At 45.0% G+C, this 23,621-nt stretch overlaps 1 protein-coding gene across 1 annotated transcript; it reads right to left on the bottom strand.

Annotated features, from left to right (window-relative positions):
• Positions 1-8: 8 nt before the first annotated feature.
• On the bottom strand, positions 9-22,925 carry LOC308094884 (uncharacterized protein). Its single transcript, XM_080441707.1, has 10 exons — positions 22,817-22,925; positions 13,064-13,117; positions 12,483-12,773; positions 8,456-8,809; positions 3,926-4,457; positions 3,648-3,814; positions 3,335-3,555; positions 3,071-3,203; positions 2,711-2,799; positions 9-1,097 (listed from the first exon to the last, which is right to left on the bottom strand). Exons 3-10 carry the CDS (start codon positions 12,762-12,764, stop codon positions 890-892), a joined length of 1,986 nt encoding a protein of 661 aa, XP_080297833.1. The 5' UTR covers positions 12,765-12,773; positions 13,064-13,117; positions 22,817-22,925; the 3' UTR covers positions 9-889.
• Positions 22,926-23,621: the final 696 nt, after the last annotated feature.

The raw sequence follows: 23,621 nt of genomic DNA, 5'->3' as shown, positions 1-23,621 counted from the left end.
CTAGTAGCCACAATGCAATGAGAATTTATTAAGAAATCCAACATTTTGATCAAAATAATTCAGGGTATAACACTTTCAACGATTGGCTTCCCTTTTATGGCTTTTATTTTTTCTTTCAAAAGTTTTCAAAAACACAGAAAATGTGGTGTACATGCTCACAACGTGTCTCATTGTTATGTGTTGTAAGCTTACAGATCGGCAACAACAAAGTATAAACGTTTACGTGGTTATGGGACATGTAATCTGACTAGATGTATATACAGTAGCCTACATCATGTACTGTATATGTGGAGGATAGAACACATACTGTAATATTATGTTGAGTTACAGGGAGGAATGTCTTCAATCAAATCAATACACCAGGAGGAAGGTAGAATAATTCTCGCACACAATTAACAAGATAGAAATATATGAAATACATTTAGTAAAAAAAAAAGAACTCAATCAAACTATCTTAGTATAAAAAGTAAAAAAGAAATTCTATTTATAAGACCAGGGGGGAAAAAAATAAAAATAAAAACAATCATGGCTCCAGATAAAAAAAGAGAGAGAAGGCCAGAATGAGTAGAGGTGGAATCTCAAAGATATTAAACAAGGGTAAAATGCCTAAGCTTAATTGTGCTATACGGTAAAACTATATGCAATGTCAGAGGGAGAATATTAAATCAACGTCCACATTAAGTACGTATTTTATTTTCAAAAGCAAATGATCTAAATCACCCCTCTTATACTGTAGGAACAAGAACTTTCTCTATGCCTCTGTAAGGAAGAATAGATTGGATGACCAACCTCAATGAAATGTGCTGCAACTGGACAAGTCATATTTTTACATCTTATGGAGCTGCGATGTTCTGTCAATGACACAGTATGCAGGCTACTGCATATTGGTCTATTGAATCATGAGTCCTTGAAAACACTTTGAGACTTCTGGTTCTGAAGAATTTGTGGCAGCACTGGTGCTGATATCTTCTCTTTTAAACATTTCCTTCAAGGCGGGCCTGGAGTTCCAGTCTTGTTCTCTGGCAAACTTGTAAACGTATCCAAACAGAGCAGCAGGAAACATCTCCATCAGGTTGTCACACGCTGCAGCCTCTGGACTGTGAACACAAAGCAGTGCTCCTTCAAATCACTACTTCTGATTGGTGACCACATTCACAACTATAGTGATACCACCACAATATCACGATGGCCGCCATATGGTCAAACTTCTGCTTTTATAAATGACAAAACACATCATTTAAAGGACGACTTCACCTATTTTCAACATAATCTTCATATAATTGGTCCTCACTTATGCTCATAATAAGATGGTACCTTTTTGTCTACCCGGTCTGTGTCTCAGAGGAGGGCTGTGGACAGTTCAGAAACACGCCTACCAGTGACATCATCGATTGGGAATCCAAGCTGATAGAAACAGCAGGATTTCTATTCCTGGAAAGTTAGCATGCTATAAGGGAAGCCATTGTTCTCACATTAACACAAATCTAAATTAAAAAAATGAAATCTTGTTTGAAAAATAAACCCCTGCCTAATGATGATGTCACTGGTAGGCGGGTTTCAGAAGTGTCCACAGCCCTCCTATGAGACACAGGCCAAGTAGATTTTTTAAAAATCATTCTATCATGAGCATTAGTGAGGACCAATTATATGAAGATAGGTTGAAAATGGGTGAAGTTGTCCTTTAAGTAACCTTCATGACTCCCAATAGACAAGATTCAATAGTAGAGGATGTATATTATTTAAAATATAAAAATGAAATGCATGTATTTTCTTTGTCCTGTGGATGTGGACACAGGTTGACCGTTCTGATCACATACATGGTGAAAGCGGCCCAGCGCATCATTGGAGGTGAACTTCCATCCCTCCAAGAACTCTATGAAAAAAGACGCACTGCCAAAGCGGATCGGATCATCAAAGACACTTACCACCCCAGACATAAACTCTTCAAGGCCTGCAGAAACCCTCGCCCTGGTAAACGGTTTCTTAGCCTCCCAAGTACCACCAATAGGACACTAAACAGCTTTTTCCCCACGGTAGTGAGACTGCTAAATAAGCAGTAGTGTAGGACTGGCTGTACACTCTGGACACACTGGACTTAATTATTGTTGTTTTATCTTTTTATCTATTTATTAATATGAGTGTCGTTAGGTTTTTTAATTAAACGATCTTAAAGTTTTTTGCACTTTTTTGCACTCTCAACTGCTGTTGTTGTTTTAAGCTGCACTACAATGTTTCTCACCCACTGTTTTACTTGTAATTCATGTGATGTGACAATAAAGTTCTATTCTATTCTATACATTGAGTTTCTTCATGAGACGTATTTTATAGATGCCCTTGTTGTTTATTGGCCTGTACTGTTATGTTTGTACAGTATGTATGTATGTATCAATGTATGTATGTATGTATGTGTGTGCGTGCGTGCGTGCGTGCATGCGTGCGTGCGTGTATTTAAACTGATGTAAACTTGTGTAAAGGATTGTATACATTATTACAAACATTGATGATGGCTAGTGTGGATTGATGATTTCTATAATATATGGCTATAAAGTACACTTGTATCATTGTACTAAAATTCAAAATTCTGTAAAGTTCAACACTGCTAAACAGAACAGAAATACTATTTTGTTTTGAGCTCCATACATTTTATTAAATAATAAATGGACAGGAGTGACTTCTATTTGTGTAATTTTTTAAATCTAATTCAACTCACTTTTCCTCATAGAGATTGCATATGAGACGCAGCAGTCCAAATGAGTCCTCAGGGTATTCATCCATCTTCTGGACCAACTCCTGTGGGAACTGGAAAACCACACAGTATATCTTAAAGATAAAAGATTGACTTGAGAACATAAGTTGTTGTTGTTGTTGTTATTAATGTGAGCCTGAAATTATGCTTTTAGTTACTTTGGCAAAGTGTATTTGTATACTTCATAAATAAGAACATTTAAAGGCATTAAAAAGGCATTGCAAACTAAATAAAGAATAGAGGGAATAAATTGGAGCAAAGAAAAACAAATCAAAGTGCAACTGTTGTTTTACTGTTTTCACACACAATTAGTAATAAACTCACCCATTGTTTCCCTGCGTTGAAGCCTCCCAGTTCAGCATACTGGTCTAACGCAGCGATGAGGTCCTTGTCAGCATCCTCTCCACGTTTCACAACTTCCTCTTGTTTTCCAACCTGTGCCAAGTACCCTGCTCTCCTGAAGAAACATAGGCATAGGCTTAAAACATACCGTCAGATCTAACTGATTAAGATGAGCTGAAATAATGTTTAAAGATTAGTGAATGAATTAATAATACTGTATGTGGAACAGAACAGTTTCTATCATACTTCCAGTTGTCCCAAAAAAAGGGATGAGCCAAACATTCCTCCACTTTAGGTCTTTTCTTTGGGTCTTCGTTGATCGTCTGCTCAATGAGATCCTTAGCAACCACATCCTGAACATCTTTCAGATCGTACTTGCCATCCAAAATGTTGGTCTCACATCTAGCGCCATTGCCAAATGGATGGTGTCCTCCAGAAAGGATGTAATATATCAACATTCCAGCCACCTTAAGAATAAGCATGAAAATGAGATTTAATTGGGAATATTATTCTCATCAATGAAATTGTTCTCACACAGATAAAAAAATTAAAAAAAAACCTGGATATCAGTGTTTCTTTTATATGGGTGTTTTGGATTCGTTTGATCCAAAGTCTCCTTTGCCATCCAATATTTTGTTCCAGCAACGTTTGTGTATAGGGTGGTTTGTCCTTCGCGTAATTCTCGGCTTAATCCAAAATCTGCCAATCTTGCCCTGCCTTGAATATCTGCAGGCCAAAATGATCAAAATCAATATAATAAAGGGTTTAAGATTGAGAAAATTAATTAAGTTGCTTATATTTCTGATATTATATATATTTTTTTCTTTTGTATCTTACCAATCAAGACATTCTGAGGCTTTATATCCCGATGGAGAATTTGAGGAGTTTGACAATGAAGAATTCTTAAGCTCTGGAGAAACTGTTCTGCGAGCTGTTTCCTCCACTGTTCTGGAAGTTTTGTGATGTATTCTGCCAGTGTGTATTCACATAACTGAAGAGCAAGGTAACCAAAGTGTTCATCCTCTGCAAAGTCAACGTATTGCACTATCAAAGGATCATTAAGCTTTGAAAGACGTAAAAAGTGTTCCTCATGCTTCAGCGCCTGGTAGTAGGATTTAGGCATTCTCTTAATGGCGACTTCAGTCCCATCAGTTGTTAACCCCAAGAAGACCTCAGTTCCCATACTTCCCTGTGCTATGCGGAATTCCTCATCTTTCACAAACACAAGACTCTTAACTTTGACAAATTTTCTTTTCTTTATCTTTGCAAGCTTCTCTAACTGAGGCCTCCATCTTTTACTGACTGGGAGCCATTTTCGTAGTATTGTTGATGTTCTAGCATCAGGGTCATCTTTCGGCTCCACCGATTTCTGGAATAAACAGAGGATGGTAACATCTCAGATTCATTCTCTTTATGCTTTCAGCATGAATTTCTACATTATGGTTCTATGGTTCTTGCATAAATTTAATGTATTTACATAATAAAGTAGACCAACAGGTCAGTGAAAACAAAGCCATATAGATTAAACACTAACAGTGTGTGTGTGTGTGTGTGTGTGTGTGTGTGTGTGTGTGTGTGTGTGTGTGTGTGTGTGTGTGTGTGTGTGTGTGTGTGTGTGTGTGTGTGAATTTAAACTGATGTAAACCTGTGTAAAGGATTGTATACAAACATCCTGATGAGTGTGGATCGATGATTTCTATAATATATGGCTATTTTACTGTATATGCAAATCAAAGTACACTCGTGTCATTGCCCTACAGTAAGTACACTCGTCATTGGTTTACATAGTGTGTTACACTATGTAAACCACTTACAGTGATCATACTGTAGTTACAGTGATCAACCGCGTATAGTGTTTTGTCGACTAAAACTATGACGAAAAATGTCATAGTGTCATAGCAGTCATAATGACTACCTTTTTTCACTGCCAAAAAGTAAATATAAACTAAGCTACGATGACTAAGACTAAATATTACTAAATAAAACTAAGACTAAATATATTGACAATTTTGTCAACAAATAAAAACTAGACTAAAATGTTGGGGAGGGACTATAGTGGAGAAGAGATCCAGTAGAACTAAGACAATTCATTTTATGTTTGGTTGCGCTTGGGTGTTGCGCTCTGAAAATAGCAGATCTACAAGTTCACAATACGTTGCAGCGCGACACGTTGTGAGCTTGGGCTATTTTCAGCATGCAACCAAGTGTAAAATCAGTCATTACGACACAATAAAGGCACTGCCAAAATACATTTTTGTCGACTAAATCAACTGTAGATTTAGTCGACTAAAATCGTATGATATTTAGTCGACTAAAACTACACTAAAACTAAAACATTTCAGATGACTAAAATACGACGAAAACTTAACAGAATTCTATACAAAAGACTATGACTAAACTAAATAAAAAAATTCTGTCAATGGCCGGGTTTCCCAAACGAATTTCAGCTCGTGCGTAGCCTAGAAGCTGCGTAAGAGCCTCCACGCAGCTGCGCAGTAGCAACCCCGCTACGCACTATCTTCATTAGTAGCAGCTGTGTGTGCCCTACGTGCTATCTAAACTGGCTTCGGGAGACACCATCGTCGTAGGTTCTCAAGTGCACAGCGTTACGTGTGTGCTAAAACTACATTCGGGAGACAGCATGCACGTAAAGACCTCCTGGACGAAGCCTACGTAAAGCCTATGTAAACTACGTAGTGCTGTCCTACGCTACACAGCAGTTTAAACACCCTTTGCGAATATATACAGTGAAATGGATCATAAAAATACCAGAGCCAACTGTCAGATGTCCTGAAGCAGTCCACTCCAAATACAACTTTTGAATAATATATTTATGAATGAAATTATAGCGGTGAGGTGACATCTGCAAGGTAAATAAAACACTAAAGTGTCCCCATTATGCAAGTAAATTAAATATATTTAAAATACCAAAAGTAAAGGTATGCAGAATGTCCCATTTCCCAAATTTAATATGTATTAAAATCTTTTGAAAATAGCAGATCTACAAGCTTGAGAGGCGTTGTGAGCTTGTAGATCTGCTATTTTCAAAAGATTTTTTAACCATTCATAAACATGGCGAGCGCAACAGCTGTCACTTTGTGAGAGGAACTGGGGACTTTCATCATAACGTTTAACTATAAAACTTCGAAATTAAGGAAACATGTTTTGCTCAGCATCATTTATATACCTTTAGTTAACTTAACATATGCTTAATATTTTTATCAGATGATCGGATCATCCGTGAGAGTACAATTTGTAAACTTCGGGTTCATGCATAGAGGACGAAGCAGCGCAGCCGCTCGCCCTACCCAAAAGAACAGATCTGCAAGCTATCGACACGGCATGTCGCAGTGTGTTGACAGCTTGTATGTCTGTTTTTTTGGGTAGGCATCGCACGTTACGCACCGGCCCGGCCGTAATTTATATATATATATATATATATATATATATATATATATATCACATATACGTACAAACAGAGCAACTATACCTTTATAGCACCTCAACAAAGTTTTCAAAGGCTCCCGACTCACACCTAGCGAATTAACATAGGAATACGCCTAGACGCATATCAATTGTCCATTGTGTGACTTGCAGTGTAGGTGTTAAGCATTGAAATAGAGTGTGTGTGTGTGTGTGTGTGTGTGTGTGTGTGTGGTCGGTCTTTTCATAGATCTATTTCGCTACGATGGGTGTTACGAGCGCCCAGGCATGCAATGCTCATTTGGTATGTTCTTGCACTTTCAATGACGTGACGCGCACATCGCTTAACACCTACACTGCAAGTCACACAATGGACAATTGATATGCATCTAGGCTTATTCCTATGTTAATTCGCTAGGTGTGAGTCGGGAGCCTTTGAAAACTTTGTTGAGGTGCGAATTTAAAGTAGTTTTAAATCTATGCGTGTGCCTGCGTGTGCTCCTAGTCAAATAGGTTCCGGCACGCCGTGCAAGGCCGTCCAGTGAGCATTGCACCCCTGCGAGCGCCCCAGGGCGCTCGTAACAAACTGCTGCGTAGGACAGCACTCAGGGCTACAACCTCTCCCAGGAGTAGGAGGAGTAGGATACGTGCATGCTGTTTCCCGAATGTAGTTTTAGCAGACAGTTTTGAAGCACCCGGAAGCCTGCCGGAAGTAGAATTATTGAGTAGTTTTTGGTCACACATAGAGTTATGAGCATGCGCACTAGTGTCCTTTTTGTGTTCTACGGCAGCCCGTGTGTCAAGGATTGAACGCGAGATATTATTAAATACACTCGAGATGCATATTTATATGTAAATGCATATGTATTTATGTATAATATGTTTACATATTTATATTTATATATATAAATATCTCTCAGTATGTTTTGCTCGTGCATGTATTTCTCCCCGCCTGCAGTTCCAGCTTTGGCCACTGGGGTGGCGGCTTCAATGTTTCTCAGCAACTCTGGGGGCTTGTTACGTGCCTGCTAAGGTACTGCGCAGCCTGTGTGGACGCACGTACAGTAAGACCCGTCGTAGGACCTGCGCAGCAGCGCAGCATCTCTACGCAGCATCTCTACGCAGAATCTCTACGCAGCATCTCTACGCAGCATCTCTACGAATCTCTTTGGGAAACGCGGCCAATATTAAAACTGCATATGGATGTAAAAACTTTGGACAGAATCATTCTTATACAAATGTTTAAATAATTCCCTTAAGGCAATCAAGTCATCTGCTTACTGTGTTCATTTTGATTATTTTAATATAATTACCATAGTTTAAAAGATATCCCCTTTTTATTTTTTTTAACGTTACTCCCTAATACTGTGCCTCGCAGTAACCTGTCACATTACAGCTGGCTACCCAAAGATAGTATGTTTTTCATGAAGATTATTTCAATGATCAATTATTAGATTATTTGATACTTTCCAGTCATGATTTGCATTATGCACACAGTGAAACTTGATAGAGACAGTAAATGAATGCACACTGTAGTTGAACCTGCCCTCATCAAGTGGATTGATAATGAAATGCTTGAGAGGGACATGAGAGGGACATTATTAATTGAGCCTGGGAGAGGACAATATGAACGTTTCCATAGGCTTTGAGTAATCTAAGAGAAAGAACATTATGTTTAAGAAACTGCACAAGGAGGCTGAGGCTGAGGCTGACACAGGGTCATGTGATGAATGGCTGAAGGACCAATCGGGACAGACATGGAGGAAAACATTAAGAATAACATGAGAGTGGAATCGAGTACTAACGTTACCTTACGGCACTCTGACCTACATCAGCTCCTTATAGAAGTCTTTCTGTTGCTCATGGTAATAACAGTTTCATCCTCTGATGGTGGCTGCCTGGCATTCCTACGAGACATTGTAGCTCTAGTATGAGATCACAGACCTGGTACATGTAGCTGGTTGCTGCTGTTGACCGGCCTGGTGGTAGCTGGCTGCTGCTGCTGCTGACCGGCCTGGTAGCTGGCTGCTGCTGGTGACCGGCCTGGTGGTAGCCGGCTGCTGCTGTTGTCTGGTGATAGTCTGGTGTTAGCGGTAGTCGTAGTCGGGTGCCGCGGCCAGGCTTGGTACCGCGGGCTTGGTACCGCGGCCAGGCCGCGGCGGCCGGTACCACCAAGCCGGTCGGCGACCGGCTTGGTGGTACCGGCCGCCGCGGCCGGCACCCTCGTCCGAGCTGGCTGCTGCTGTTGACCAGCTTGGTGGTAGCTGGCTGCTGCTGTTGACCGGCCTGGTGGTAGCTCTAAAGTATTTGTATTAATGTAATGTATTTACATATAGAGTAGACCAACAGGGGCCTATTTCACGAAAGCAGAATTAGGGGTTAAGCCTGGATTTAACAATATCCTGGCTTAATTTTTCCAGGATTAGCCATTAATCAGTTTCATGAAAGCTGAATTATCTTGCCAGACTAGCTTAGCCAGTTCACCCTGGGTAAGTTTATCCATGACTCGGTTTCACGAAAGAAAATTGAAGCAATCCTACCTTAGTTACCATTGAAATTTAGCTGTGAAGTTAGGACCAGGCTAACTGCCAGGTTTAACTAATCCTATTGCCTTTACTGTTCATTAAGTAGTTAATCTGATCACAAACCAATGAGTTTTTCCACACTTATTCAATTCTTATGTGAAAATCGAAGATCTACAAGCTTGAAAAAAAATTGTCTTATGGCGGCCGGGGGTCCACGGGGGTCACCGGGGGTCCACGAGGGTCACCGGGGGTCCCCGTGGCGGCCGGGGGTCCACGGGGGTCCCTGTGGCGGCCGGGGGTCCACGGGGGTCCCCGTGTTGACGGGGGTCCCAGTGGCCCCCCGGCCCCCTGTGTACCCCAGGACCCCGTGGACTCCTGTGTACCCCCGGCACCCCATGTACCCACGGACCCCCGTGGGTCCCCGGCCCCCTGTGTACCCATGGACCCCCGTTACCCCCGTGGACCGGGGACCCCCATGGACGGAACTGCAGATATATAAATAGATTCCTTGTAATCTCAACATTGCATGCATGGCGCATATAATATAGCATTGTAGATTAGTAGGCGATAATTCCAATATTCACTTAAACTCCTCGTATTTAAGCCTAACTGAATTATATATTTATGGACTTGTATATAAATTGTATATATTTTTGGACGACTTGTGCATTTAATTTGTCGCCAATACTTTGCCACGCTTTCTCCCTGGATCTATTTATTGCGGCCGTGTTTCCTTTCTTGCATATTATACATTTTACTTCCTTGTATGATTGAAGGTATGATTCCATGTGCTGCTGCAGTGCTGCTGTTCAGCCACAGAGATGAACGTCGCTCTGGTATTGGGCTCCATGATTGGTCAAGTTCAAGGATTCTGCTACCGACTTTCATGGTCTTTTACAGGAATACGTGAAGCCTGGCTTTACCATCCTGGCTCGTCACAGTCTGGTTTGACAAAATCTAGCTCGACAAAGTAGCTCCTTCTCAGCCTGGCTTGGCGTTCGTGGAACGGAATAAACCAGGCTGTATGGAGCAGACTTTGTCAAACCTGGATTTGGCTTAAAAACAGGCTTATTTAATTCAGCTTTCGTGAAATAGGCCCCTGGTCAGTAAGAACAAAGCCAAATAGATTAAGCATTAAGCAGAGCTGTGTGTATGTGTGTGTGTGTGTGTGTGTGTGTGTGTGTGTGTGTGTGTGTGTGTGTGTGTGTGTGTGTGTGTGTGTGTGTGTGTGTGTGTGTGTGTGTGTGTGTGTGTGTGTGTGTGTGTGTGTGTCACACTGTGTGATTATTTTAATAAAATTAGCATAGTTTTAAAAATCCCATATGTTGTTATGCAACATGATTCTATATATTGTTATTTCTTAACCCCCTGATACTGTGCCTCGCAGTAACCTGTCACATTCCAGCTGGCTACCTAAAGATAGTATGTTTTTTATGGAGATAAAACTATAAAAAAATCCTGTCATGATTTGCATATGCACACAGTGAAACTTGGTGTTCCTCAGGCTACTTTGTGCAGTTTACTGAAACAACGAGAAATCGTGAGAAGTCATGACTGCAAGTGTAAGACAGTAAATGAATGCCCTCAAGTGAATTGATTATGAAATGCCCTCTTGAGAGAGACATTGTTGAGTGAGCCTGGGAGAGGACAATATGAACATTTCCATAGGCTTTGAGTGATCTAAGAGAAATGACTATGGGCCTCATTCACTAAGCTTGTTTATGCCCACATTTTGTCCTTATGGGCATTTACGCAAAATTCCCCTGTTACGAGTCTGATTTAACAGTTGTTTTGTCCGTGAATTTTGAAGGATGTACGCTCTTTCTCACGTCTGCTTGGAGGTAGACTTACTTGGGACCAAAGCATGTGCATGTCATTAGAATGCCTTATTTTTCATGCAAATCAATTACAATAGTGCCAAACCTCAAATACAATATGTATGTGCCCAACATTTGTCAACACATAAAAAAGGAAAAAATATGTCAAACGATCTATTGCCTGTAGGCATATTATTGACATGATGCAAATTCAACCAATTTTTGTAAATTTTCAATTGACGCATTTATTGGACTTTCATGCCAACTCAAGTGTCACGCTATTAATTTATAATATTGACCACATCACATGAACGCAGTCTTACCATCTCATTAGGATACAGTATGGATGAAATCTAGCTGTGTCCATTACTCAATTTTCATTTGTTTACCAGGCTACTCATCAAGTGGATTGATAATTAAATGCCCTTCGGCTTGGGGGACATTGTTGAGTGAGCCTGGGAGAGGACAATAAGAAAGTTTCCATAGGCATTGAGTGATCTAAGAGGAAGAACATTATGTTTAATAAACTGCACAGGGAGGCTGAGGCTGACACAGTGTCATGTGATGAATGGCTGAAGGACCAATTGGGACAGACATGGAGGAAAACATTAAGAATGACATAAGAGTGGAATTACCTTACGGCACTCTGACCTACACAGTAAAAAGCGAATGAGAGAACTATAAGGGGTATTTTGTAGCGAGCTGTGGTTACATCGTAGTGGGCACATTAGTCTTGAAGTGGGCCCGAGATGGAAGGGGATTAGATGAGCTCAAAACATTAACCATTATCTGAGCTCCATTACTTTGGCAGCCAGTAAGTTAAAGTTCCTTGTGGGTTTGGCTAGACAGGCTATTATAGCACCTCCCACTTCCTTGTTTCCAAATTGTACGGTTCACTATAAAAGCTTCATTTAACATGCAGCTTTTCCTCTGGTCTCTGGTACGACAGGTTGTAACTGTTATGTGTAATGCTCTGGTGTTCATTTTAGATTTTAAGTTGAGGCCATTCTGCTGTGTGTCTGACCCTCTGTTTGATGTACTTTATGTCCCATTCTATAGTGACCCCCGCTTCCAGGTGTTGAGCCTTCCTTAATGTTTGTTTATATAATGTATACTTAATTACTTACTGACTGCCACTGCTGTTTAGTTTTATTGTTGATGCAGTCGTTTTATTTGTGTTCTATTCTTGTCTTGGCATTATTTAGCTTTACATTTTATTGATGTTATAGTTTATTTTTGTTTTGTTGTTCTATGCCTGCCTTCTTACACCAAGAAGTTGATAATAGACTGGTGGTGTGTGTGGCTGTCTGGACGCTGGAGGGTTGGTGATACGTTACTTCAAACCTCTATAATTGTGTGTGTGTGTGTGTGTGTGTGTGTGTGTGTGTGTGTGTGTGTGTGTGTGAGAGAGAAAAAGAGAGAGAGAGAGAGAGAGAGAGAGAGAGAGAGAGAGAGAGAGAGAGAGAGAGGGGGGGGTTTCAGTGAATTATAACTTAAATCATTGAGAAGTGTCTGTGTATGAAATCATGTGTGACGCAGAGTTGTGCTCGTGTCCATCAGTGTGTTTACTGAAGTGACTGCTTTCAGACACAACAACCATTGTGTTCAGTTTCTGGACAGTGTACATACCTCATGTACGTCGGGTAGATTAAAAAACCTCTCCAGTAGATCACGTCTGTGGATCTTCTTCAGAACATTCACCACGATCTGAGGTGCTTCGGTAATCTCGTAGTGCACGAAGATGAGATCAATAGTTTCAAACATGTCCTTATTCTCCAACTGGGCCTTTGTGATCCGCGCGAGGCCTTCATTGTGAACAGGGTGTTGCAGAAACCACTTGAACTTCCTGAACTCCTCATCACCCAGGCAACTCAGAGTTTCAAGCATAAGGTCCCTAAGTGCTGATACCATGGCTGATTCCTGGTACAAACAGAGGGTGTTAACATCTCAGCTACATTCTCTTAAAGCTTTGGGTGTGAAGAGAATAAACACAAGCGGCGAAAATAGCTGATCTACAATCTCGAAAACATAGGGATGTCAGGATTTGTTTTGGATTAACAGACACATAGGTCAATGAAAGTAAAGCCATTCACATTAAATACTGGTACTGTATGCATAATATTACATTAGATGGGACACACACACATTAACTGATCAGGCTTGTATGAAGAGGATCTGTACAAATACCCAAATGTAGCTTAAGAACATACCTGTTTTACAGTCTGATTCCACAAATTGTCCACTAGATGGCAAACTTTAACCACCTAAGAGAACAACAGAGATAGGAGGGAAGAAGACAGAAATACAACAATTAGACGTTTAAACTCTACTGTACTGAAATACACATTTAAACACAATGTCACGATGTGACGCTTTGTGTTGTAGTTTGGTCTGTTTTGCTACTTTTGTGTGACACTGAAGTATGATGAAGTAGGGCATTCATTTACGAAAAAACTAAAAGTTTAAATATGGAGATGTGAGGTTTTTGCCCGACAGCATCGATAAATACTAGCCAATAGCAGCAATAGTCACAATGTACAGATAGATACCTTGTATACAGTACATTGTGCAATATCGGTTTGAGCAATCTGCACATGGAGTTTTTGCTCTCTTGCTCAAGGAGAAGGAGACCGTGTAGGAGAGACAGACAGTAGGACAGCTAACAGGGAGACAGTGTAGGAGAGACAGACAGGACAGCTAACAGGGAGACAGTGTAAGAGAGACAGACAGTAGGACAGCTAACAGGGAGACAGTGTAGGAGAGACAGACAGTAGGACAACTAACAGGGAGACAGTGTAGGAGAGACAGAGAGACAGTAGGACAGCTAACAGGAGACAGTGTAGGAGAGACAGACAGTAGGACAGCTAACAGGGAGACAGTGTAGGAGAGACAGACAGTAGGACAGCTATTAGGGAGACAGTGTAGGAGAGACAGACAGTAGGACAGCTACCAGGGAGACAGTGTAGGAGAGACAGACAGTAGGACAGCTAACAGGGAGACAGTGTAGGAGAGACAGACAGTAGGACAGCTAGCAGGGAGACAGCTAACAGGGAGACAGACAGTAGGACAGCTAGCAGGGAGACAGCTAGCGGGGAGACAGACAGTAGGACAGCGGGGAGACAGTGTATATCTGAATCTTGAGCTCATTATGACATTTCCAAGAACTTTAAATGAAAATTCCACATGAGAATTATAGAATGTTATGAACACTGAGGTTTTGGTATCGTCTGAAGTTAAATTGATCAGTGGAAACAGGATGTTTCTCAACGTTTACCGTCATTTTGAAGATTGGTCTTTGGAAATGTATCCTTTATTAAAGCCATACTGTGTAACTTTGTCAATAAAACAAAAGTTGTTTTTGATATAATCTTGGTATATTTCACAACAACCATTCCACATACTGTAAATGTGAACAACTTCAACACAATATTAGATACGTATGTATCTTAGCGTTAATACTATAAATACTGCTTCTGACGACGTACTGCATTCCAAAATATCCTGGAGTGCTAGGACCTTGCAGCATTCATTTTTCATCATTCCTTCCCTATCGACAAACGCTGTGATGACACAGAGCTGTATAGTTGTTGCCAAAATAAGACAAAATTCAAAGGCAAGACACAGTGACACCATCTGGCTTTATTTCCTGTATCTCAAAGAGACCAATACCAGAACGGTCAGTGTGACACAGTCGGACCCTGTCAAATCCAGAGACCTCGGAACTGTCGGACCCACGTATTTCCGGCCACCAAAACCTACTCAATCGGCATGTAAAAGGTGTCTTTCACTATAGTACGCCTAAATGTGCTGGTATTCATCCACACGGCTCACCCATCTGACCACTTAACGTGGGTGGGCCGAGAACACTTAAAGGACGACTTCACCCATTTTCAACCTGTCTTCATATAATTGGTCCTCACTCTGTTTTTCATAGGAGGGCTGTGGACACTTCAGAAACATGCCTACCAGTGACATCATCGTTAGGCATTTCAAACAAGATTTAATTTAGTTTAATTTAGATTTAATGTATTTTTTTATTAACGCGAGAACAATGGCTTAATAACAAAAGTCTCTATTGCAGTTTAAAAGCTTTTTAAACTATTTAAATGCACATTCTTCATGTTTGCGCCAGTCTGCACCTTTGGTTCACGAGAGTCACCATATTGTGAAATTGCACTAAACTAATGGTGCTTATAGGACAGTAGGACAGTAGGTAGAGTAGACAAAAGGTTAAAAAAGCACATTTCAACAACAAGCCCGTTCAAAGTGCTTAATAAAAGAATACAGAGAAGGTGGGCACTAGGGAAATCTGGGCACCATCTTTAGTAGGGGTTAAGTGTCTTGCTCAGCGACACTTCGACACATTGCTGAGAGCCAGTGGTAACTAAATACATTTACTCAAGTACTGTACTTTACTGGAGTATTTCCAATTTTCAGTACTTTCACTTCTACTCCACAACATCTCAAAGGCAAATATTGTACTTTTACTCCACTACAATTATTTGAAAACTAGGGGTTACGTAAGTAACCCCAGTTTTCTTAGTTTCGTAGTAAGAAACTTACTTATGGGATATCATCGCCCTCTGGCGATGGCACAGAGCACAACACATGAGCTCCCGGAAAATCTTCGATTGGACAGGGTTCTGTGACGCAAACCGGAAACCGGTTGGGTTATAAAGCCCCCAGCGTCACCAGGTTCGCCCTCTGATACCCTTCACTCTGCACACTAGTTGAAGCGCACAGAAGGGGTTTCAGGTAAGTTTCTTACTACGAAACTAAAAAAACTGGGGTTACCTACGTAACCCCTAGTTGTTCTTTTCGTTTATTTCATAAGAAACTTACTTATGGGACACATAGACCCCCCTGGGGAGTCCCAGGAGCAACCCTTATCCAACCCGTACGCCCCAAGGTCAAAAGGTCATGCCCCCCGGCAAGACCTCGACCCCAGACGCATGACCCAAAGGTCAAAGGGAAGGGAAACGAAACAGGAGCCATCAGATGATCCTGACCTCTCCCTGAAAGAGAGCCAGGCTCCTGTTCCCACCTTCCATCCCTGGGCCTGGCCCAGCCGGCCCCAGGGACACAGAAAGAGACCACCGGTCAGGGGAAGGAAAACCAGCCAAGGCCAGTGGTGGCCTCCCCTGACCACAGCCCCACCTAACCCAGACCACTCATGACACCCCCGGTGCCGGTGCCATCACGGTCGAGCCAGGGCCACAGAGGCCAAAAAACCTCTGTCAAGGATCCACACCGGACGGCCAGCGGTAATAACCGTGTCCCCAAGGGAGTGGTCTGACCACCACCGGTCTTTCACCGATCCCTCACGGGCCAGACCCATAGGTCCAACACCCCAGGGAACTCGTGAAACACCTCATCCCCGCCTTGCCTCAGAAGATCTCTGAAAAGCGGGAGAGGCCAAGGTTCAGTGTAAAGGAGAGGAGTGATCTCCGACCTCCACACTCCCCATGCTGGAGCCACCAGCAGGACCGTCCCGCCCTGGACCCTGACCCGCTCCAAAACGGACGGGATCAGTTCCAAAGGTGGGAAAGCATACAGCAGCACGTCCGGCCAGACGTGCGCCAACGCGTCCACTCCCAAGGAGGAATCCCTGTGATTCAACGAAAAGAATCGTGGACACTTTGCGTTGCCCCCGGACGCAAACAGGTCAATCTGAGCCCGGCCGAACCGGAGCCAGATCATCCTCGCCACCCGTGGTTTGAGAGACCACTCCTCGTACCGAAGTTCGCCCCTAGACAGCAGGACCGCTCCGCTGTTTAGGAGACCCGGCACATGGGAGGCGCGTAACGAGGCTAGGCGCGACGTGCACCACAGCGTCAGGTCGTGTGCTAAATTGTCCAAAAAACAAGAGCCTAGGCCCCCTTGTTTATTGACATAGCACATCGTTGTGGTGTTATCCGTTCTAAACAGAACATGACATCCCACAATGTGGTCCTCGAACCGTTGGAGGGCGAGGAAGACCGCCAACAACTCCAAATAGTTGATGTGGTACACCTTCTGAGCAGAAGTCCACACCCCCTGGCTGTGTAGCCGTCGTGGACAGCCCCCCAACCTGAGAGGCTAGCGTCCGTGGTAAACACCTTTTGTGACACCACCTCGCCCATCCTGACTCCACCGGACAGGAAGGACGCCTGTGACCATGGTTGCAACGTCGTCACGCACCAGGGAGATATCACCACCTTTCGAAACTTCATGGTGTGCGGTATCTTAAGACTCTGCATCCACCTCTGAAAAGGTCTCATGTGGAATCTCCCCAGCCGGATCAGGTGTATGGCCGAGGCCATAAGACCTGCAGCCTGCATGCATGTCCTGTACGCGACTCTGCGCCCCACGCGTAAAGAGCGCACACATGCCAGGAAACCGGCTATTCTGTCTTGAGACAGGCGCGCCACCATTGTGGAGGAGTCCAAGGAAATCCCCCCGAAGGTGGTTTGCTGGGATGGGATCAGAACACTCTTCTGAGTATTTATCGTAAACCCCAGGGACGTCAGGTGCGCAATGGCTAACATCGTGTGCCGCGTCATCTCCTCCCTCGACCCCGCCGCCAGCAGCCAGTCATCGATGTACGTCGCCAGACGGAGACCCTGCTGGCGTAGCGGAGCGATAGCCGCGTCCGTGCATTTCACGAAGACCCGAGGGCTCAGCGACATGCCAAACGGGAGCACCGTGTATTTGTATATTTTGCCCTCAAAGCCAAAACGTAGGAACTTCCGGTGCGCAGGGTAGATTGGGACGTGAAAATAGCCATCTTTTAGATCTATACTCGTCCACCAATCCCCCTGGCGTATCGATCGTAACAACCTGGCCGTTGTTAACATTCGAAATTTGAAGATCGTCAGAAACTTATTTAAACCTTTTAGGTTCAGAATAGGTCTCACGCCCCCCCCCCCCTTTCTTTTTCACCAGGAAATATTCCGAATAGAAACCTAGCCGGCTCTGATTCGGAGATAATTCTCTGATGGCACCCTTGCTCAGCAGAGACACAACTTCCTCCCGTAGCGTCACAGCCGCCTGGCCTGATGCTCGGGAGAAAACAACCTCGTCCGTTAGGGGAGGTGTTCGGGAAAATTGCAACCTATACCCGTTCGTAATGGTGCGTAACACCCAAGGATTTGGTTTGCAAGTTTTCCACTGCGCCAGGCAACGAGCTAGAGGGTTCGTGGGGTCGGAGGGGGTCAATGACGTCATCAGCTCCGAAGAGCGCTGCCCCGTTACCAAGGTAACCGGTGAAACTTCCGGCCCGACCGGCGAAACCAGTAGGAGGGTGTCCACGGGGGGCAGCAGCGGCAGCTCCGTCCGTGTCTCAACGGACGTGAAGAACCCACCGCCTCGGAGGGCGAGTCCGTTTCCATGGGAACCGGAGGCTTCGTCACTCCTCTCGACGAGACAGCGGAACCCTTACTCGGTTGAGTTCTTACCCGGAACGAAACTCCCGTCCCTCTCGGGGAGAGTTGAAGGGGTAACACCAGGGTCCGTTTGTCCGTCAACTTCCGCCTCTTGGCGACCGCCATCTTAGGAAGGTCGACTGGGGCGGGCCTCTTGTGCGGAGATGTTGTTGCTACACGGAACGAAACTTTCGTCCCACCAGGGGAGTTTTGACGGTGCAGCACCGGGGTCTTCTGGAAAGCGCATTTCCGCCTGTCCTCGTCCGCCATTTTAGGGCAGGTGAGGGAGGCCGCCATTTTGGCTCCCGACCGTCCTACAGATGAGCTTTGCAGCCATCTGCCAGACGGAAGAGGGAACTGTAATGTCGCAGTTGGAAATGTTTTTCTCACCGAAGGCCCCAGTTTCACATTGTGAAAACAACACTCTATAGATATTTGATTCATATCAGAAAAAGGTACTACCTGCGATTGATTCATCATGGTCATGGCACGCACAGGAGTTGTCCCTGCAGTGTTCGGAATGCCGTCCAGGGTGCAAACCGAACACTGAGGGCTCATAGCAATACTTCGAGAACAGCCCACCAGGGTGCGATCCGCCTCTAACATTAGTATGAGAATAAATGAGCATTTGTGGTTTCGGCAACAGGTTTATTCCTTTACACACACAAAGCATCACACACATTTGACTTAAAGGACTCTTATAGTCTCTGTGTTCCCGCGGTGCCGCCCGTGGCCCTGTCCGTCGGGGCAAGAAGAGCGCCAGTTCTGGTCCCCAATTGGGGAGCTGACCCCGCATAAACCCGGCCAAGTGGCCGTGACAGGATCAGCTATAGAATGTCACTTACCCCCTCCCTTTGCGACCAGCCCCGGGGTCCTTTCGGGGGGGTTTGATCGGAGGGGGGGTTTCGGCGTCCTTGCGCTTCCTCACGTCCCCCACGCCGAGGGAGCCGTAGGGACGTTCCCAGGAGCTGGTTCTGGCGGAGGACGACCCGGACGCTCCTCGTCTGCGTCCAGCGACGGCGGTGGCGAGGAGACCAGCGGTCGCCCCTCGCCTTTGCTGCTCCTCCGCCTGTGTCCTCGCAAACAGGTCCGTGCTGCTGTCGAAGAGGTTGTGGGCCTGGAGGGGAAGGGTGAGAAGTCCTGTAGACACGTCCGCCCCGGCAGTTGTGGCCAGGTCCAACCACTGGGCCCTCTCCAAGTCTGCGGTGAGGGCCATGGCGCGACCTGTCCACATCAGGCTCTGGCAGGTGCAGAGGATGGCTAACTGCACCAGCCTGTCCAGCTCCGATGCATCCTCCACCCACACCTTGTGGACCGCTGCCGCAGACATCCTGTCTGGCAGGGGTTTGGCCACCAGCTCCTTCAGTCTGACGGCGGCCGACCCCTGCAGCAGCGATACCGCGTTGAGCGCCTCCGCAGCCGAGCCCGAGGCCTTGTAGAGAGCGCTGAGGGCCGCGGTGCGCTGTCGCCTGTCCTGCTCGGCGAAGACAGGCCGATGTCCCGACCGTCACCGAGCCTCTCTTCGCCCTCTCGATCCTGGTCGCCAGAGTGGGGTCCATGGGGGGAAGGCCTAAGACCCCCAGGTCCGCCCCGGAGAGGAGCTTGGTCGCGAAACCAAGTCTCTCCGGTTCCTCCCTACCTCGCCGCCAGGAGTGGTGCAGGGCTGCGCGGACTCCATCCGCCTCGGGCAGGAGTTTGGAGGCGACCTGCCGTTGGACGAGGGGTGCCAGGCCCTGGAATCCCGAGATGGGGTCCCCGGCTGAAGCCCTCGTCGCCTCCATTGGCTGCTCCATGCCGCACCTGGAGATAGCCCGCCGTAGCACCGCCGACACGGGCTCGAGAGGCTCCCTTACCGGGCTAGGAGCCATCACCCACGGTGCTGCTGGTTCGGGAGCATCCTCCCAGGTGGCTGCTACTGGCGCAGGGGCCTACGCCCGCACTGACGTAGGCACAGGAGGCTCCGGACTGGACCTCGGGGCCTCCCGTGCCCGACGGGGGAAGGGTCCGGCCTCCACCACGTCCTGGAAGGCCTGCTCTCCCCCGAAATCCTCCCCATCCGAGCACCCCTCTGGCGTCGGGGTGTCGCCCCAGGCGAGGACGGAGAAAGAGGGGGAGGAGGGAGGCACTCAGTCCCCGCTCGGTGGCTCACCGGCCTCGGCTGGAGCTGCGTCATCCGAAACAGGCGACGGAGGAGCCTCTCTCCGGACTTTCCTCCTGGCGCCGCTGGACCGTGGCGCCTCCTGTAGCAGGCCTGGCCCGAGGCCCGTGCTTTCCACCGACGCCGTGTGGCCCATGGCAAGGCCAGCGTCGGTGGTAGCACTGCCGCTGCTGCTGGAGGCCGCTAGGCCCTTGGCCCTCTTGAGGCGGCACTCCAACTGGTGGACCGTGAAGTCGTCGCAGGGCTTGCACGCGTCCTCGTCGCCTGCGTGGTGCAGGGCGAGCCACGCATGGTTGGGCCCCAGGCACAGGATACACAGTCGATGGCGGTCGTCCGCTGCCACTGGTAGGCCGCAGCCCGTCAGACCGCAGACTTGTGGCGCCTCCATCTTCTTTTTCCTCCAGTCACCACGAGGCAGGTAAGCGCAGCTAGGCTAACCTAGCTTCTGGCTTGTTAGCTTCACGCGGCCTGCAGCCCGGCTAACAGCGTTAGCTTACTTTTTAGCTCGTGGAAAAAGACTGAGAGGACAGGAAAGTAACGCGGGAGCGTCTTTAAAATAATAACGATAAACTGATAAATAACGAAAACGCCCGTAGAGCGACACTGGGTGCCCTCGCTTTGGGTTTTGTTGGGATTCGTCGAAGTTTATCGTCGTTGCTAGTCGTGTTGTTCTTCAGGACTCGTGCGCTTTCGCTGTAGCAGAGTGAAGGAAGAGGGCGAACCTGGTGACGCTGGGGGCTTTATAACCCAACCGGTTTCCGGTTTGCGTCACAGAACCCTGTCCAATCGAAGATTTTCCGGGAGCTCATGTGTTGTGCTCTGTGCCATCGCCAGAGGGCGATGATATCCCATAAGTACGTTTCTTACGAAAGAAACGAAAAGAACAACTTTAGTTACTAGTTACTTTATAGATTTTAATCATTATTAACATACATTAACCACTTCAGCCCAATATCAATTTTGACCATTTGAAAATAGCAGATCTACAAGCTCACAATGCATCGCAATGCGACACATTGTGAGCTTGTAGATCTGCTGTAATACATTTGAAAACTTGTGAAATGGGACATATTCTGCATAATGAGTACTTTCTACTTTGGTTCTTTAAGTACATTTTGATGTCAGTACTTTTGTACTATTACTCAAGTTCATTTTGAATTTACTTAAGTAAAAAATGTGAGTATCTGCAAACAAATTGATCCCAGCCTAGAAGGCTTCTAATCCCATATCCCGGTGTGACATTCATTCCACTGCCATTGGCTAGATCAGGGGTCTTCAACAGGGGGTCTGGGACCCCTATAGGGGGTCCTCAGAATTACTACATGGGGGCCACCACACCTTTGTGTGATAGAATTTTTTTTACATTAGCCACTTGAACCCTAGCATCCCTATTCTGAGGAGAACTTTAGCCAAAAATAGCAGATCTACAAGCTCACAATGCCTCGCACTTGTTGGTAACCACTTGTCTAAATATTCACACGATTGAAATGACAAAGCCTTGATTTACAAAGCCTCAATTATGCAGATCTGCATGGAGCAAAGGAAGATCTACGGCCCAGATAGTTTCAATGTGATCATAGCCAACCTGGAAGGCCATTGTGGTACAGGAGAGGAGAGAGGTATGTTTCCTGGTCTAAAGTGTCATTCACACTGAGCAGCACTATAACTTTAACGAGGACTATAACTATATCGTTCACCATTGTATTTTTTTTATAGTCGGTGTGAACTCTGCCATCCACTTGACTTAGAACGATTTTTAAAACTATATTTATATAGTAATAGTTATAGTGCTCAGTGTACTGTTAATGGCCTTATGCAGCGTAAAATCGACTAAATATATAGTCTATTAGAGAGACACATTTAATAACAAAGTCTCTATTGCAGTTTAAAATATTTTTAAACATTTAAAAAATAACATTCTCCATGTTTGCGCCGGTCTGCACCTTCGGTTCAGGAGAGTCACCACATTGTGAAATTGCACTAAACTAATGGTGCCTTATAGGATAGTAGGACAGTAGGTTATACTGTACTAGGAAGTAGGATAGAAATATGTATAATAGTACAGTAGGATGTTATTAATCAGTAAATATTTTAAGTGTGGCCTGTACAGTACATGACATGGCTCAAACAAAATATCTGTCTCAAATAAACCGCGTGTGTTTCGACTCAGCCAGCCAGAAGAAGAATGCACAAGTCGCAACACGTCGGTTGTTCCTCCGGGAGAGGAAAATAAAACAATGAAAAGACTTCAAGTGCCGTTTTCTCTTTTGAGCCGTGCTCCTAGAAGTATTTGTATTTGTTCTTGGAGTGTTGCCACTCATGAGCAAGTTGAGATGTACAAGTACAAGACTCTGCAGAAACACATTGGTTGTTTGACTCGAGAGCAATACAATCAAAGTTACCTGGTAGCTGGAGCAGTTGTGTAGTTGTTTGTGGTGTTTGTCTAACAGCCAGTCAGTGTCTGTTGGAGTGAAGTGTTGATGTCTGTGTGTGTTGATAAAACCCTATTAGACACATTCATAGTTTTAATGATTAAACTCCTCTCTCCTTTGAGGAAGTAGGAAGATGATAATAATTCATATTATTTTACAAATAATATGAAATACAAAAAAACATACCTGTCATGAATAAAAGCAAAACGTCAAATTAAACAAGTACGGAAGATATGAACCCATTTTGGGCGGGAAACCCGATTTGTAACTATACCTTTCAGGACGGGAACTCTTTTGGGGTTCTTGTTGCTATGTAAATACATTTTTTGTACATTTTTAATAAATATTTGAAGTTTTTCAGAAAACTTAGGTCAGGATTTAGAAGGCGTTTTTAGAATCGGCCTCAGGTCTAAATGGGTTAAAGTTAAACCAACACGGTCAACGATCAACACGGTTCTTGGCTGGTGACTTCAGTACAAAACAACTTGATCAGAGCTAATGTATGAAAGTATACACATTAACATACATATCATCTGAGCCCTGAGGGGGTGCACCCCTCCATTTCTAAACCCCCCCACTCCTACACCCCCCCATTCCGAACCCCCCCCCCCCACTCCTACACCCCCCCACTCCGATTTTTTCGGAATGGGGGGGTGTAGGAGTGGGGGGGTTTTGAAAACTTGGAGTAAACCCTGCCATTCCGAAAAATAGATATAAATCCTATAATTCTTTTTTTGTGGGGGGGTTCATATGGGGCATATGCCTGGCCTGAACT

Source organism: Gymnoscopelus braueri (assembly GCF_963280865.1).
Source record: "Gymnoscopelus braueri genome assembly, chromosome: 11".
Taxonomy (NCBI): Eukaryota; Metazoa; Chordata; class Actinopteri; order Myctophiformes; family Myctophidae; genus Gymnoscopelus; species Gymnoscopelus braueri.
Note: the sequence above shows the minus strand (reverse complement) of the source record. Positions and strands in the feature narration are given on the sequence as shown.

Coding starts and splice junctions, on each gene's coding strand:
- LOC308094884 (XM_080441707.1), bottom strand. CDS start 12,764: ATGGTATCAGCACTTAGGGACCTTATGCTTGAAACTCTGAGTTGCCTG. Junction 8,810..12,482: donor ATCTACCCGACGTACATGAG/GTATGTACACTG, acceptor CAAATACTTTAG/AGCTACCACCAGGCCGGTCA. Junction 3,204..3,334: donor TTTTTTTGGGACAACTGGAA/GTATGATAGAAA, acceptor ATGTTTCTTCAG/GAGAGCAGGGTACTTGGCAC.